The 17,125-nt window shown below is 36.4% G+C and overlaps 2 protein-coding genes across 4 annotated transcripts; one reads left to right on the forward strand and one right to left on the reverse strand.

Annotated features, from left to right (window-relative positions):
- The first annotated feature begins 648 nt into the window (after window positions 1-648).
- LOC115954922 (probable RNA-binding protein ARP1) lies at window positions 649-3,435 on the forward strand. Of its 3 annotated transcripts, none has more exons than XM_031072922.1 (7): window positions 649-1,098; window positions 1,793-1,991; window positions 2,124-2,256; window positions 2,627-2,744; window positions 2,874-2,910; window positions 2,996-3,239; window positions 3,329-3,435. In XM_031072922.1, exons 2-7 carry the CDS (start codon window positions 1,803-1,805, stop codon window positions 3,415-3,417), a joined length of 810 nt encoding a protein of 269 aa, XP_030928782.1. In that variant the 5' UTR covers window positions 649-1,098; window positions 1,793-1,802; the 3' UTR covers window positions 3,418-3,435. The 3 variants fall into 3 exon arrangements, with proteins under 3 accessions (XP_030928782.1, XP_030928783.1, XP_030928781.1); XM_031072923.1 differs by having other exon boundaries at window positions 1,803-1,991; XM_031072921.1 differs by lacking the exon at window positions 649-1,098 and having other exon boundaries at window positions 1,189-1,991.
- Window positions 3,436-9,099: 5,664 nt separating this feature from the next.
- LOC115955833 (crooked neck-like protein 1) lies at window positions 9,100-14,142 on the reverse strand. Its single transcript, XM_031074197.1, has 7 exons — window positions 12,620-14,142; window positions 12,458-12,523; window positions 10,949-11,093; window positions 10,642-10,860; window positions 9,975-10,194; window positions 9,658-9,853; window positions 9,100-9,549 (listed from the first exon to the last, which is right to left on the reverse strand). The coding sequence occupies exons 1-7, from the start codon at window positions 13,768-13,770 to the stop codon at window positions 9,438-9,440; spliced, it is 2,109 nt and encodes a 702-aa protein (XP_030930057.1). The 5' UTR covers window positions 13,771-14,142; the 3' UTR covers window positions 9,100-9,437.
- Between the last annotated feature and the right edge of the window lie 2,983 nt (window positions 14,143-17,125).

Here is a 17,125-nt window from a genome sequence, read left to right on the forward strand (position 1 = left end):
ATTAGTTTTCATCTAAATCCACCATTAATGTTACTTTTTCATTTACTAATAATCACTCAACACGTCAGTAATTTGTAAAAAAAATTGTAAAATAGTCTATATCTCTAACATTATTCATAATTAATTAAGTCATATTTCTATACATGTCAACTCGAATTTTAAATCCTAATCCAAGCTTAAGGTCAGCTGTTGACAACTCTGTCTCACGCGGTTGCAGAACTAATTATAATAATGATAATGCAGTGCAAGTGAGTGTCATGTATGTAACGTACGTAGTTAGATTAGGAGGACTTTGAAAACCATTAATTAGAGATAAGAGAGGGGACCCCCATGGACAAATTTGGAAAAGGCAGGAGGGCCATGGACCACGATTGATGTTTTGGTGTATCTAGGACGTTGATAAGATAGGTTAAGGTGAGTAAATGCCTTACAGTTTACACCCATTTTAGACTTTTAGTGAGAAAAAAGAAAGAAAAAAAAGAGAGGGTAGTTTTGAGTTTTCAATTAGTGCTAAATTCAGGGAATGACACTGCTTAATTATCAAAACCTGAGGTGCCCCCAGAATTACTCTCAGCTTAATTTCACTTATTTACCCATCATTTTTTTTAATACTAAAAAAAAAAAGAGAGAGAGAGAGAGAGAGTTTAGAAGGTTGTGCCAGAAAGTTTTGGCCCACCAAAACATAACCCCATTTCTTGTACTTTTTCGGTTAAGAGAATTGCTGCAGATTCAGAGAGGAAGTTGAACAGGACCAAACAGAGAAAGAGTGAGAAAAGAGAGTGCGTGTGTGTGTGTCTATCAGGGGCATCATTCATATCCTGGAGCATTGAGCCCCACCAGATGCCATAAACAGAAGAGGCAGGCAATAACAAGAGGAGGTTGGAGGAGAAAAAATGGAAGGTTGAATACAGCGAAGCACAGAAATGTTGTAGTAGTTGTTGTCTAGCGCTAATGCTAATGCAAATGCAAAGGCAGAGAGGCAGCAGTGAGCACTGAGCAGACCCACCTCCCACAAATATATATATATATTATTGTTATTATTTAACATGTACAACAACAATATTATAGCGGAGAGAAAGTGGTGATACAGCAAAAAAGGTTCGTCTTTTAGTCTTTAATACAGTGCATGTTCATTGGACACCTTCTCTTTCTCTCTCTATCTCTATGCTTACTATTGTCGTGGGTGCCCACTACTATCTTTTTTGTCGCTCTCCTCTTTTTTCTTCTTCACCTTCTCTTTCTTTATAATCTCTTTCTCTGTGTCATATAACATTATTAATTGTGTTGTATATAAATATTTTTTCTTAGATAGTTTTTTCTTTTTCTTTCCCTTCCTTTCCAACCTCAACAGTAATCATATTCTCGTTACGGAGTATCGTTGAGGAATCTGAGGAGTTGTTGTTGTTGTTGTGCTTGTGGAAAAAGTGGCAGTTATTATAGGCCTCTCTCTAAACCCAAAAAAATATATATATACGAAGTTAAAAGAAGAAGAACAACAACAACAAACGGAATCGCAAGTGCACGAGTGTTTGTGATTTCATTGATGTGATCTTCAAAAAAACAAATTGGCTCTTTCTGCTTTTAATTACCAAAATCTCTGCCTCTTTTTTTTTTTTTCTTTCTTCTCTCTCTATATTTGGGTTGTGGAGAGAGAGAGAGATCATTTGGTTTTGTTCTTCTGCTGGGTTTTCATTCTTATTCTTTTCTATCTTTGCCTTTCCTTTGGGGGGTTTTTGCCACTTTTGCTTTGCTTCTTTTGTGTGTGTTTGATATTTTTCATGTCTCAACAAAGGCAATTTCAGATGGTGGGTGGTAACAACAACAATCCGGGGCAGTACAATGACACAACTTTAACCAAAATCTTTGTTGGTGGGTTGGCTTGGGAGACTCAAAGGGATACAATGAGAAGGTATTTTGAGCAGTTTGGTGAGATCTTGGAGGCTGTTGTTATCACGGATAAAAACACTGGGAGATCCAAGGGTTACGGTTTTGTAAGCCCATTTCCTTTCCTCTTTGGATCCTTTATAAGCTTTCCAATGGCGTTTGCCTATATCTATGTTTTTTTCATTTGTTTGTCTGATCAGAAAAAACCGGGTCTTTATTTTGTTTTTTTGGTTTCTTAGGTTACATTTAAGGATCCAGAGGCAGCCATGAGAGCATGTCAAAACCCATCTCCCGTGATTGATGGAAGGAGAGCAAACTGCAATCTTGCATCTCTTGGTGCCCAGAAGACTCGTCCACCAACTCCTCAACATGGTCTCCCATCTTTCTCATTTCTTTTTTCCCTTTTTTTTTTTCTTTTTTTTATTTTTTATTTTTTTGTTGAGAAAATGACATATAGACAATTAATGGACACCTCCAATATCAACTTTGTAGCCAAGGTCAATGATCATTAAGTATTCATCTGATATGGATCATGAGACAATGTCGAAATGAGTAATGTTGGATTATAGGTATCCAACACAACATGCTCATTATCATTCCAGTCTCTATTTCAACCTTAGCAAGCTATTGCAAATGGATTTCACTGAATATGTATTTTGATGCTATAAATATATATGGATCTGAATGCCATAGGGTACTCCCCAAAAAAAAATTTTGATTTTGTTTTAAATTAAAATGTCAGGTTCAGGAAGGTTTAGACCGGCAACTGGCTTGGCAGCTTCACCTGCTTATCATGGATCCTCATCTGCATATTACCATCAACCAACTGGTCAATACACATTTCCTTATTCAGCTTATGGGTAAGCTAGAAAGGTCCTAGGAAAAAATCTTAGACTAATTAATACTTTGTTCTATTCATTGGTTTGTTATTATTCCCTGTCAATCTGTGTTTTTTTCACCCTTTAAAAATCTTTTTGGTCAACTTTCAGGTACACTGGATATTCCCAAGATGCTATGTATCCTATGGTTAGTACAGTTGTGTGTGCATATATTGCAAATGGTAAATACTACATTACATTGCTTGATTTTGAGTTTGATGTCAATATTACAGAACTATTACAGTGTTTATGGGGGTCAACAATTCTCTCCTTATTATGCCACCTCTGGGGCAGCAGGACCACCTGGGATGTACCACAATTTTTACCCATTCTATGCACAATACGCACAAAGTAGCCAGGCTCAGGGTTTTGGAGTTCAATATCCCCAAATGATACAGTACCCATATTTGCCTCAGAACTATGGCTCTACTGGGATACTTTCTCTTCCTTCTTCAATGCCAACAACTAATAGCACAGGTGATATATCTTAAACCATTCTCCAGTGTTCATTTTTAAGTAAAATACAATCCATTCTTACCATAGAATTTGCATACGAAATGCAATAGGTGCAACATCAACAGCAGGGGTGAATGGAACAGCTGCAGGTGCTACACAAGCCTCTGGGACAGCTTCTGAACAGAATTCATCAACTTAAAATTCCATTGGAGGAAAAAAAAAACAATGTCTTCTTACAAGACTAACAACATGGATAAAATGGTGAAAAGGGTCACAAGCAAAAGGAGAAAAAAGTGAATAAGGAAAGAATATTAAGTTACTGATATGATTCAAAAGGATGTCTGATCAGCTAGCATAACAGGGGAAAGGAATCCAAGAATTCAGCATGGGGATCCATTCATACATGGAACAGGCATATAGGGCTATGTTAAAGCTTGTTCCACTAACCATCTTTGCTTCGTTTTTCAATTCATGCCCCAATATTACCATCTTCATCATCATATACATGTTTGGTCTAGAACTGTAGGGAGTCTTTTTTTTTTTTTAATTTTTAAGTAGTTGTTAGGATTAGGACAACCATATTCATTTGTGTATTGGCATAAGGTAGAAACTAAATATTGGCTTTGGATTCTTCCTTATAGACTAATTGCTAGATGGTAATGTCTCGGACGCAGAGAGCATCCAATGACATTAACTTGTTTATACTGGCAGTAATGGGTTCAAAAGATTGATTTTGTATCTTTGAACCCCGATTGGTTGGTCAAGAAGAAAAGGTGAGCTCGGATAGCTCAGCCATTTAACTTGTAATTTTTTTGTTTATTCATTTTTCATTATTGGCACTTTTTAAGATAGGATTAGTTGGGAAAAAGAAGATTGTGTCTCTCTTGGTTTCTTTTTCTTACAGACAATCATCTCCTTTTATCTTTCATCTTTCGCTTTCAGTTGGCATTCTTTACTCATTGTGATTCTTCGTTGGCATAGTCACATCTTTTGGGCACTATAGAATGTGTTTAGAATCCAAGGGGATCTCACAGTGGGTCAATGGGTGATGGCCCTTTTTCTGTTTCAAAGTTGGGCTTGCAGATCTTGCCGCACATGTATGCTTGTGATTCTTGAAATTCCATGTGCTATGATATGGTTGGATTTCCATGACATAATAATAATATCATATAATAAGAATATTTATAACAAAAGTTATCCTGCGGTAGATATATCTCCTTAAAGAAGTGATGATGGATACACAAACCAAATTTTCCTTTGTCATGTATAATAATATCATATATTAAATAAATTCTATCATATACTATATAATAAAAAAGTTGATTGTACCAAGTAGCTACTTTTTACATAGAAATAATAAACAAAACTTTGCTCATTTTTTTCTTTTTCTAAATACAGAATTAGTGGTGACAATTTTACTTAGGCTTGATCATTATAATTATTAAGTAATTGAGGACTCAATTTTTTTTTTTTTTTTGATATATTATTCATAACGAAAAGAAAATACATCTTAAATAAGGGCTTGTTCTAAAAAACAATGCATCTCTTCAACTCAAGCTAGGAAATTATCAAATGCCTAAAGTATGTTTCAATTCAAATGTTTGGAAGGGTATACCGTTTAGACGATAAGGGGGCCAAAGAAAACAGTTTTTTGCTCTCTTTTTTTAATTATTATTATAGGAGAAGCGATCATGGCGAATAGATGTTCCACTTTTACTTATAAAGCTTCTTTCCTCATTGTATGAAAATGATAATAGCCCACTATACCAAAGCCAAACTATTCGGTCATGGAAAAGAGTGAGTGTTGATTGATATACTATAAGTTTCACTATTATTTGTTACAAAGGATAAAGATGCAACATCATCTTTTCCTTTTAAACAATTTTGAATTCGTTTTCGTTATAGTATGCAAGATGAGTGTACCATGCATCACAATAGAGAGAATATATCCTCCAAATTTTTTAGGATAAATTGTGGGTACTGATAGAGAATTTGGCTTATCTCAATTGTAGAATCTTAAAAGCTCCGAGCTTCTCTATGAAACCAGGTTGGGTTTATCTCTTGGCCAATATTTGTTTAAGTACTTGTGTAGAATCTGTACCATATCTATTTACTAGGGGGACAAAATCCATTGAACCAAGTCATCTTCCTCAGCACTAACAAAACCAAGAGGAGCCCAATTATGACTTGATACTCATACCTCTCAGAATTATCTTCCACTAGTGATAAAGCTGGCAAAACCCATCTAATGCTCTATTGTAGCCAGTTGGAGGAGGCATGTTGTCATCAATCAGTCTTAAGGATATAACATTTTTCACCATTCTTGACATAATTTGTTCTGATTGGTGCAAAATAAAAATGGACTAGCTTTAGGTGAAATTAATGTTGCTCTAATCACAATAAGTCATCAACAACTGGAAAAAAAAATGTTGTCTTAGGCTACGTTTGGATTCGGCTGAAATGGTTGCGTCTGCGTTTTTCCATTTTTTTTTTTTTTTTCACGCGTTTTTGAGACTTGCAGCTACTGTTCATGCACTGTTCAAGGAACAGCAGCCGTAAAGTTGGACTTTTCAAACTTTTTTCAGCCCATCAGTGCATATCATGTACTGTTTATGGACCCACAAATTTCACTTTTCAGCAACTTTTTCATTAAAAATGAGTCTCACGGTACTATTTACACATTTAAAAATTATTTTGCTATAGTGTTTTTCAGTTTTCAGTTTCAATTTTCAGTTGTATCCAAACAGACCTTAAGTGTTATTGACACTGTCAAAGACGTTGAATTCGGTATGGCACTGCACTATATCTAAAGACAACTTTACTTGAATTATTATTTTTTACTCCGGGTCATTGACTGACTCAATGTATCAACTGAAATGCAACCAAGATAAAAGAGCAACCCAAAAACCTGACCTTCATAACCCATGTAAAATCCAAACACTTTAATAAAACAAGTGACGTATGTAGTCCATTGACTCCATTCGAATAACAAAACATTAAAAGGGGCCTGAAAACCGATGGTAGGCAAAAATGGCCCATTAGCATTAATTTTTGAAATATTTAGCAACAGAGTACTGTTTCGGAAATAATTAGAGAAATACCACTTTTTCCGAAAACGCCGCTATAGGGCCCGAAAACGTCACTATAGGGCTTAAAAAACGCCACTATAGGACCCCTTGAACTTGTTATGGGGACTTATAAAAAAAATTTTGCAGGAAAACGCCGCTATAGGGACCAAAAACGTCACTATAGGGCTTAAAAACGCCACTATAGGGCCCCTTGAAACTGTTATGGGACTTGAAAAAAATTTTGCAGGAAAACGCCGCTATAGGGCCCAAAAACGTCACTATAGGGCTTAAAAACGCCACTATAGGGCCCTTTGAACCTGTATGGGACTTATAAAAAATTTTTTCAGGAAAACGCCGCTATAGGCCTGAAAAAGTGGTAGATTGCTATATAGTTCGGAAACAGTGTTTCTGAGCAAATTATTTCCAAAATTGATGGTAATGGGCCATTTTTGCCCTAAAATTGAACTGCTACTGTTTTTCATATTGCATTCTGGCAAAAATGGCCCATTAGCATTAATTTTTGAAATATTTAGTAACAGAGCACTGTTTCGGAAATAATTAGGGAAATACCACTTTTTCCGAAAACGCCGCTATAGGGCCCGAAAACGTCACTATAGGGCTTAAAAAACGCCACTATAGGGCCCCTTGAACCTGTTATGGGGACTTATAAAAAAAATTTTACAGGAAAACGCCGCTATAGGACCCAAAAAGGTCACTATAGGGCTTAAAAACGCCACTATAGGGCCCCTTGAATATGGGACTTACAAAAAAATTTTGCAGGAAAACGCCGCTATAGGGCCCAAAAACGTCACTATAGGGCTTAAAAACGCCACTATAGGGCCCCTTGAACCTGTTATGGGACTTATAAAAAAATTTTTCAGGAAAACGCCGCTATAGGCCCGAAAAAGTGGTAGATTGCTATATAGTTCGGAAACAGTGTTTCTGAGCAAATTATTTCCAAAATTGATGGTAATGGGCCATTTTTGCCTTGCATTCTAGCCCATTAGGAAATGCATAGGGAAAAAAACCCTGCCAAAAGTCACTTTGATTTTATTTATTTATTTTTCTTCTTCTTATGTGTGCAAACTGCAAACAGTGCAGGTAATTGTGATTACTAAACTATGTCCTCGTATTAGATATGGCTGGTCATGCTTCCCACGCAATATATGTCGGTAAATTAGTAAATTACCAATAGGCAATAGAGATGAGGAAATGGGTATGTCGGTAAATTAGTAAATTACCAATAGGCACTAGAGACGAGGAAATGGGAAATTGAAGACCTCTTTACAAGGTTAGAATTATAGAATTTTCCACAACTATTTTAACTTCATAAATGTTTTTAAATTGATTTTAAAAATAAAAATATATATAAAAAAAAGTTTCATGTGTTGAATTTCTATTTTCAAATAATTTTTTTTTTATCTAAATTGCAAATTTCACCCTTTAGTTTTGACTTGTTTTTTATTTGGTTGATTGGAAATTTGGAAAAATTTGGTGTTACAGAATACAAATTTATGCGAGGAATTTGTAAGCCTATATAGCTTTGACTTGTTTCCAATAAATCGGGAGAGATTCCCCCAACCACCCCTCATATTTTCCACTAGTATGCATGATGATGCACCATAAGGACCACAATACATCATATGGATTATGGACACTATCCTTGCCACTCTCAAGTAGTTGTAACTTTTTAGTCTAGTTCACAATATTCATGATCCTAGAAATTTATACATGTGGACATTTAAGTAGCACTTAAAAAGGTCCACTTATGATGGATTTATGTAACAATAAGCACACACAAATGTGGGAAGTGGCATTGGTTCCAACATCAAGCCAATTTAGAAAGGAATGGCAGCTCCTTATCAAAGCAGGTGGTTCTAAACATAAAAGAAAGTACAAGTGGCATTGCATTCCAAGGCATTGATAGGGAGGGAAGCTTTTTTTGGAAGATTGTGATACCACAAAAGCCCAATCCAAAGCTATAGCTAGGCAGATAACAATACAAGCTGCAGTCATAAATAAAAAATAAAATAAAAAAGCAACATAGTTGGGGTTCTCAAATATCATCCTCCTCACCAACAGTAAAGGAACTGAAAAACAGTTAGCAACAAGTCCAGGAGACCCATTGGAGTAGTAGAGCACTGTTTGCAGATCTTAGACAATTATGCTGTGTGACTAATATGGCTAAAAGTGCAACAAATTCTCGCATTCATTATTTTTTATCAGAACATTCAAGGTGCAATGGATATGTCTGGTACTAACTAAAACATTTATGCTTTACAACCTGATCTTATTGCACTTGCACAACCCATTCTCCCTTTTTTTTTTCCAGATTGACTACTGTCTCCCTCATCCAAGGGAAATTCAAGCTCATCTGGATGAGTTGCTGAGACTATTATGAAAAAAATAAAGCTTTAAACCTTTAAACTATTGATTCCATATTACCTATGGGGCATGGGCTTGGGGAGGGAACCTTTTTTTTTTTTCATCTATAATAAACTAGTAGCTTTTCATTAAACTGAAAAAGATCCAACATCGGTTTCAAAAAGAAAATCCAACATCAGCCTTCCAAAACTCCCAGACTGAGAGGGGAAGGGAAGAACTGTTACAGATCAGTACTGAATTATATACAGCAGCACTTAGCCATACTATTGGCTACATTTTTGAACACTCTCTTAACCCAAATAAAAGAAAATTTTAAGATCAAAAAGGCATGCAATATAAAACTTTCATCCAATGCCATGTACAGTGGCAAATTCATCTAGAGCTTACCATATCTGTGGCATTACTAATAACACAATAAATGCACCATAAGTTATAAAATGTCTATGAAAAATTTCTCCATAGTGGATATCACATGACACTATCTATAATCAACAATCAGTTCAAAGTGCATTTCAGGAATTGATAAAATAAATTTCAGCCTAGAAGGATATGCTTGTTTCATCACTATGATAATAAATTCTCAGAATCTAATCTAGACACTCCGTAGAACTCTTAAATTCCCTCAACTGATTTTGGGGGTGCAATCATTCATTCCAGAAAAATATGATTAGCAGCTAAACTACTTCATTTTCACCCAATTAACATTAAAAAAAACAATTGTGTATTTACACCAAAAGCTACAATTCTACAAAAACAGGTTACCAAGCTAGTCTTCATCAGAAATCTTTTGCTTCTTCCACTTATAGGCAGCTTCCAAGATTTTAAGATTAGTCGTCTGAGTTTCCTCAGGGAACATATAGTCGATGTATTCCTCATACCTGCCAATTTAAACTTGTTAGTACTGGCAAATAAGGAAAAGCCTAAAGAATTTAAGGAACACAATTATATCAAATCTTAATAAGACTTTTATAAGTTAATTAACATACCCAGCCGGACCATCCTCAGACACCATCTGCCTCCTCTTTTTCAGCTTCTTTGGCAGCTTAGCCTGGACTAAACTAATATCACCAAGCTCCCCAAAACTGCTCTCCATGTTCAGCCACTCTTCCAGTAGCATTGCTCTTTCCTCTTTTAACTCAGGTGCAGATGTTCTGTAGTAGTTAATGGCTTTCTCAAAAACCCCTGATTCATACAAAAACAAAAGAAAAGGGTTAGAGCTTGTTTTATTTGTGATAGAATTTAAACACAATCAAACTATAAATTAAAAGAAGTAAACAATAAGATTTTGCCAAAAATTCCTTACTTCTAGCATGCTGAATGCATTGCTTCTTTTGTTCATGATGATGCTCCTGGAGATCATCTTCTACCAAGTCTGAATCCTTAGCATCCTCCTCCATGGCAGACGCCTCAAACTTTGCATAGCTTATCCAGACCTTCAAGTGCTTAGTTCTGTCCAGAAGCCTCTCATAGAGCTCTCTGGTCCTTTCAAATTCACCCTCTGATATTTCAAAATCAATGTATGCCTGTCACAAAATAAATAAATGTATTATTACCAATTATCTAAAAATCAGTTTAGTCAACGAGCTTTAAAAAAGTATGCCAAAGCTTTCTTACAATCAAGTCAAATTACTACACTTGTAACCAAAAAAGTGATCATCACATCCGCAGAATTATGGGATATCAAGTGGCAAAATAAAGCAGACAATAAGACAGAACTGACCCAATTTAGGTCACAAAAAGAAATGAATGAACTTCATTTATTTATCAGATAGGGCCCCTTTTTCATTATTTCTGGAATAGCAGGATTAAGATTCAAGAAACAATAACTTCTTTCATTTTTATGAGTAACAGAAAATTTACTGAAAAAGTATGGAAGGAATCAAGAAACAGCATCTACAAACATCATCCTGAAATAACTTCTTTCATTTTTATGAGTAACAGAAAATTTACTGAAAAACTATTGCATGTACCTTCCACAATAACTCTGGCATATCCAGTGCTGGTTGGGCAATTGCAAGCTCAAAGATTGCCCTAGCTCGCTCAGTCTCACACAAAGATCTCTCTAATTCCGCATACTTGCTCCATGCATAACAGTTTTCAGGCGCCCACTCCAAATACTTCTCATAAAGCTTTCGGCCACGGTCTATATTTCCAAGCTGCAGCTCTATCTCAATATACTTCTTGAATATCTATTGGGTTAAAAAGCAAAATCACCAGTGTGAGAATATGTGGAACATGCCAAATATAGTACATATTTAAACTCAATCAGTAAATGACCTTATCTTTAGGAGCTTTGCCAATTGCATTTCCCAGGATTTGTCGTGCAGCCTTGAGATTTAGCTGCCGGATCTCAAATTGAGCAGCTAGAAGCCATAATTTTGCAAAAGAGAATTTCTCATGAGGAATGAGCTTCAGACACTCCCTGGAAAAATTAACAGTAAGTGAGCAATCTCTTCAAAGTCACTTGGGTTTGTCCACTCGTGTGAATCATACATAGGAAAACCAGTTACAAGTGCCGTTGTGAATGACTGTGTAAGTAACTTAATTCACATTAACAGATTTCATACTGTAATTTTTATAATGAATGTACATCAGAGAGATTTCCAAGTTGTAAACACTTACAATTCCTTATTAATTGTTCATAGGAACCAAAAACAAAAAAAACAAAAAAACTTGAAACCAAATTGATTGTACAGCATAAAATCTCCTACATAACTGAAATTTATGATCATGTATTAAGTAATCAACAGTCACATCGTTTATAAGTTATAACCATAAAGATAAACTGAAGTATTGAAAATGTAAAGTGTTTTTTTTTTTTTTTTGGGTGCTGTTTTCAACACTCATTTGTGTAAACTAGGAAGCACAAACACAGATCTCTCCCCCCCCCCCCTCTTAATAGTCTCAGATCTCTCAATCGCTATCTTTTTTTCCTTAACAGTGGGAAACAGGGTTTCACTTAAAAGCCCCAAATTTTTACTGTTTGATGCTGAAACAGTGTTTGATTTCAATTGCCCATATTCATAATGCAAAGAAAGATTTGGAGCCCACTACTTCCACCTCCATTTCATCTATCTTTTCACTGACCTACTACATCACATAAACAGTATAATAATTTCTATGTTTCCACTACTTTAATTCTACAACTTTTAACAACCTGTCTAATCGCTCTCCTCTTTTAACATAACCAAACCATCTTATTCTTCTTTTGAACATAAACAGATTAGAATTATTGACCACATCAGGGGTACTATTCAATTTATACTCTCAGAAAAATAAACCTAACAAATTTTTGGGTATGGAACTTGACATTTTGAGAAGTAACTGAAAAGAATTCAAAATTAAAGCACCTTTAATCGAATTTACAGATTTCTTAGAGCAAACCTGCATTTTCAATTAATTATTTTAGTGCACTAGTGTTATTCATTTGGAGTTGAGTTTCACACCATATTAAATATTGCTACTAAAGGACACTCAAAGTTATGGTAGAGGATCCGTATACTATGCATGAAACAAGAACTACAAATGAAAGAGAACTGCATCAAAATAGCATGTGAAACACAACACCACCTCGTGTAAACATCTAAATTACAACCTTGAATTTATTTTTGCCACACACAGCAACAAATACAAGTGAAGTATGAACAATATCATGCAAAAGCATACATTGAAAACAACACAATCTGTTAGAGCTATCCGCCACATTTTTAAGTCTAAACATAAACTTTATGCAGTACATCAACTTTACCAACCACAAAAATAAGTTTTTGACAATCACAAACTTACCTATACACATCTCTTGTGCGCTCCACATCTTCTGCATCAAGCTCTTCATACAATGCATAATTAATCCTATAAATCACACAAACAAAAAATCAGCAACAAAAATTGAGCATATGAACTCGAATTAATCGAACTTCAAACTGCATTCTCAACCACATTACTTACCACAGATAAATATATCGCTGCCAATACCGCTTCTCCTCAGCAGGAGGCACATTTGAAATGGCTCGCTCGTACACTTCTCTAATCCTATCCTTTTTCCCAACATTCTCTTCCAATCGAATATAATCGAACCATGAATCATAATTCAATGGATTTTTTCTCACTTCATCTTCATACTGAAACCTCCTCTTCCCCACTATGGCATCCTCAATTCCTTCCTTATCTCCATACTGTTTCTCAAATGCTACAAATTTTCTATACAAGTCCTCAGCCCTTCCTTTCGGTATATGATCAAGAGCGAACTTGTAGATACACCTAGCACGCTCTGATTCCTTACACCGCTCTTCGAATTCAGCGAATGCAACGAATAACTGCTCGGCTTCTTCATCGTCAGCGAGTTTTTCAACGGCTCGTTCATAGACATTCCTCGACCTAGCAGCCTCGCCATTCTTCATCTCGAACTTGGCGTAGCGAATCCAAGCAGCGACCTTAGGGTGACACTGCACGAACCGCTCGAAAATCTGCCTAGCTCGCTCTATTTCATTGTAACGGAGCTCGAATTTGATGTAGGAAAGCCAACCTTGCTGGTCCGGCATCCAACTCATCCACCGCTCGAAGATCTGTCTGGCTCCGGCGACATTGCCAAGCATCTCTTCCATGTGGATGTACTTGTACCACAACTGATCCACTCTCGGCAAGAGAGTGACGGCACGGTCCCAAACATTCCTGGCGTGGTTGATGAACTTGTTCTTCATCTCCACCTCTGCGTACTTCAACCACAGCGTGTGGTTCCGATAATCCACCTCGAGAGCTCGTTCCCAAACGGAGCGAGCTCGATTGAAGTCCTTCTGAGACTCCTCCCACTGCGCGTACTTGATCCAAACACTGATATTCCATCGCACGCGGCGGATTAGGTCTTCGAACTCCTTCCGCTTGCGAAGCCGGTACTCGGAGAGTTCAGTCGCGTCGGTGATCTTCTGCTTCGGAGGCCGAATCTCAGCCTCTTGTCGTTCACGCGCTTCACGGAGGATCTGCTCGGCGGTGATCTGAATCGGCGCCGGAGTTTTGTTCTTGACACGTGTCGGTCTCGGAAGCTTCACCTCCGTGTCTTTGCGGGTGAGGTACCCTAAACTTGGGTCTGCTTCTTTGGCCATGGTTTTGGGTTTACGGGGGAGAGAGAGAGAGTGAAGAAGAAGAAGAAGAAAAGCGTTGGTGGAAAATTCTGGAGGAAAAGGAATGACTTTGATAGGTTCGTGGGGTTTTGATTTGGGAATAGGTTGAAATTAAATGGGCTCGTTACACTTTGCCCCTTAATATTGTCGAATACTTTCTCAAAATAAATAAATAATATTGTCGAATACACTTTTTATACCCTAACCGATATGTTAATGCTCCAATTGGCCGGAGCCGAGAAACCACACCGCACCTGAAGCCGACCGCAGGAGCCGAGGCCGGCAAGAGGAAACTAGTGGTCTTTCCGATGCCGGTGCGGTGATGCAATCGGAAATCAATTTCGATTACCGATAGTTGTACCGAACCGATATGTTAATGCTCAAGTACAGTTCTATAAGCCAATGATGTTATGGGGGTGTTTGGTTTGTGTTTTTAAACAATCATTTTCAGTTTTTAAATAATATTTCACATATTTCAATGCACTTTTTCACCCACATGTACTTCTATAAATGTTTTCAAATAACAATTTTCAGTTTTTAAACACATGTATCAAACGAGCCTTATGAATCTATGATTCCTATTTCCTAATATATGACTTAATGAAACGGAACGTTTCTGTTTCACAGGGCTATTTTAAAATTTAAAATAATAATAATAATAATAATAATAAAACAACGTCGTTTTAGTTTAGGGTTACAAATTTTAACAAGCATAAAATTGTTCTTTTCACATAACCTACCTCAGAACTCTCTCTCTCTCTCTCTCGCCTCTCTGCTGCTGTAACACTGAAGCTGCTGCTTAGTGCTCCCCCCTGCCAATCCGCTGCAACACCGCCAGTGAGTTTCATAGTCACAAACAATTAATCTGTTTCTTCGCTCTCTCTCTATACTCTAAGTTCACGAGTACTGTCATCTTTTTTTTTTCCAGCAATTTGATTTTGAGGGAGACTAAGAGAGCTATCACTCTTCAATCATTCACAGAGAGAGTTTTGAGCTTTTTTGCTTTCTGGGATTTTGAGGGTTTTTGCTGTTGGAGGCTGTCACCTTTTGATAAGGTCGAACTGATACGTGGAGGCCTATGAACCTTATGTCTGTGGCTTGTACTAATATGGGAGTTTCTAGTACATTTGGGTCTTTTTCTTTCTTTCTTTCTTTCTTTTTTTTTTCTTTTTTATTGGATAAGAGTTTTCTGAAAATTCGTGATTTTTTTTTTTTGGGTAATTTGAGAAAGAGTCCCAAACTTGGTGAGCAATTTCTGTTTGGCATATTTTTTGACTTGGGGATTTTGAGCTACTTATTAGGCATTGGCTCTTGTTTATTTGTTATAGTATATGTTCATTGTAAAACATTTATTTGATCAAAAAAATTATTTATTTATTTATTTTTACATGGAAGTCCATATTAATTTTATTTGCATTATATTCTGATTTTAGTTGTTTAGGTTCTACCTCTCTATTGAGTTGATATATATATTGAGATTGAGTAAATATATATATTGAGATTGAGTAATGTATATTGTTAGTGTCTGATTGAGTAATGAGTAATTATGTTATAAGTATGGGTTGGAATATGCTTTTGTGTGTTGGCTGGATGGAGAAAAATATTATTTGGTATTTTTACTTTTTTTTTGTTTTTTAATTTAACTTTTCTTTTGCTTCTGATTTATGCGTGACTAGATTTTTGATGGCCTGTTAATTTTTTTTTTTTTTTTAAAGTTTGTATTTAGTATTTGTAGGGCCGGGGAGCTTATGATCCGGCCCACGCTCTATTCGGGCTCAGGGCCCGTGCCCAGGAGGTAGTGTGCCGAGGACGAGTGATCAAAGGCCGAGGTGTCAAAGGGAACAGCTGAGGACGACCCTATCCTCAGCACTCCAGGACTTCAATGGGAAGAGCAACGTCTCGATGGAGGCAATCCCCGAACAGCCCCCTGAAGGGGATGTGAATGGAATGGGGCCCACGTGGAGGTACAGTGCAAAATCGGATCAAGGAAAATACGTCCCCTCCGCATTAAATGCACCCGCCAGCGTCCTGGTCATGTTAATGAGAAAAGACGCTTGAACAGTGTAACTTCGATCATCACAACTAACAGAAAGTAAGAGGGGACAGCTGATGGGACAGGTACATAAGTAAGCACCTGCTTGACCCATAAGTGGAGGGCTAAGATCAACCAAGAAGGACTATATAATGTAAAAATTAGTGCACCAAAGAAGTGGCTGGGGAAAATGGCCAAAAACCAGAGCTTCCCAGCCCACCTCCAGGAGAAAAACTCTTAGGACGAAAACGACTTAACCATGTATGTATACCACGAAAAACCCACCGTCTGGTGACTGAGGTCTAGTCTTTCAAGTCCACGCTCTACAAATGATATTGTTTGGGCCTTTTTACATACGAACCCAACACAGTTACGGGTCGTTACGAATTGTGTCCTTACAGTATTTACTTGAACAGGTTGATAGTTGATATTGGGCTTGAAAGCCCAAATTTTTTATTATTAAAAAAAACAGTTTTTTTTTTTTTTTAATATTCCAAACCAACAAAACCAACAGCAAAAAACTGCTATAAGTTAGAAAACTAACCTTAGGTGGGGTGCATCAGTTCCAATTATGAAAAAACCAATCTCTATTGATTCGGTAATAAATTTGAAAAAAACCGCACTGACCGAATCACGCACGCTCCCTAAATTATGACATTGGTTGCATTTTGCACTCAAGTTTATTGATAACTTGGATAGCAAAATATGAAACCACGTGAAAAGACCTAATTGTCCCTTTTTTCACTGCCTTAAAAGCAAAAAGTAAATTACATTTTACTACCTTAAATTATACTTTTTATTACACTTTGCATTTTTTTTTTTTTTTGAGAAAAATTACACTTTGCATTTTAAACTTTGAATTTTCATCTAAGTTAACGATAAACTTTGAATTTTTATCCAAGTTAACAACAAACTTAATAGCATGGTGCAAAATATAACAAAAGTCATAGTTTAAGATGCAAACGTTCATTCGAAAATTTTAGAGTGCAAAGTGTAACATGAGGTATAATTTAGAACGGTAAAGTGTAACTAATGGGCTATAGAACAACATCGTGTTGAGTTTGGGCAAATGGTGTGATGTTGCAGTCTATGGTTTTATGTTTCTTCTTCAGCAAATTGGGAGTTGCCAACAATTCTCTTTCGTTTTAAGAGAAATTACACTTTATCATCTTAAACTATACCTCATATTACACTTTACATCCTAAACTTTTCGAAAGCACTTTTTGCGCCCTAAATTTTGAATTTTTATCTAAGTTAATAATAAACTTAACAACTTAGTACAAAGTGTACATTGTGAAATTCTTA

This window comes from Quercus lobata, chromosome 8, assembly GCF_001633185.2.
Source record: "Quercus lobata isolate SW786 chromosome 8, ValleyOak3.0 Primary Assembly, whole genome shotgun sequence".
Classification (NCBI taxonomy): domain Eukaryota; kingdom Viridiplantae; phylum Streptophyta; class Magnoliopsida; order Fagales; family Fagaceae; genus Quercus; species Quercus lobata.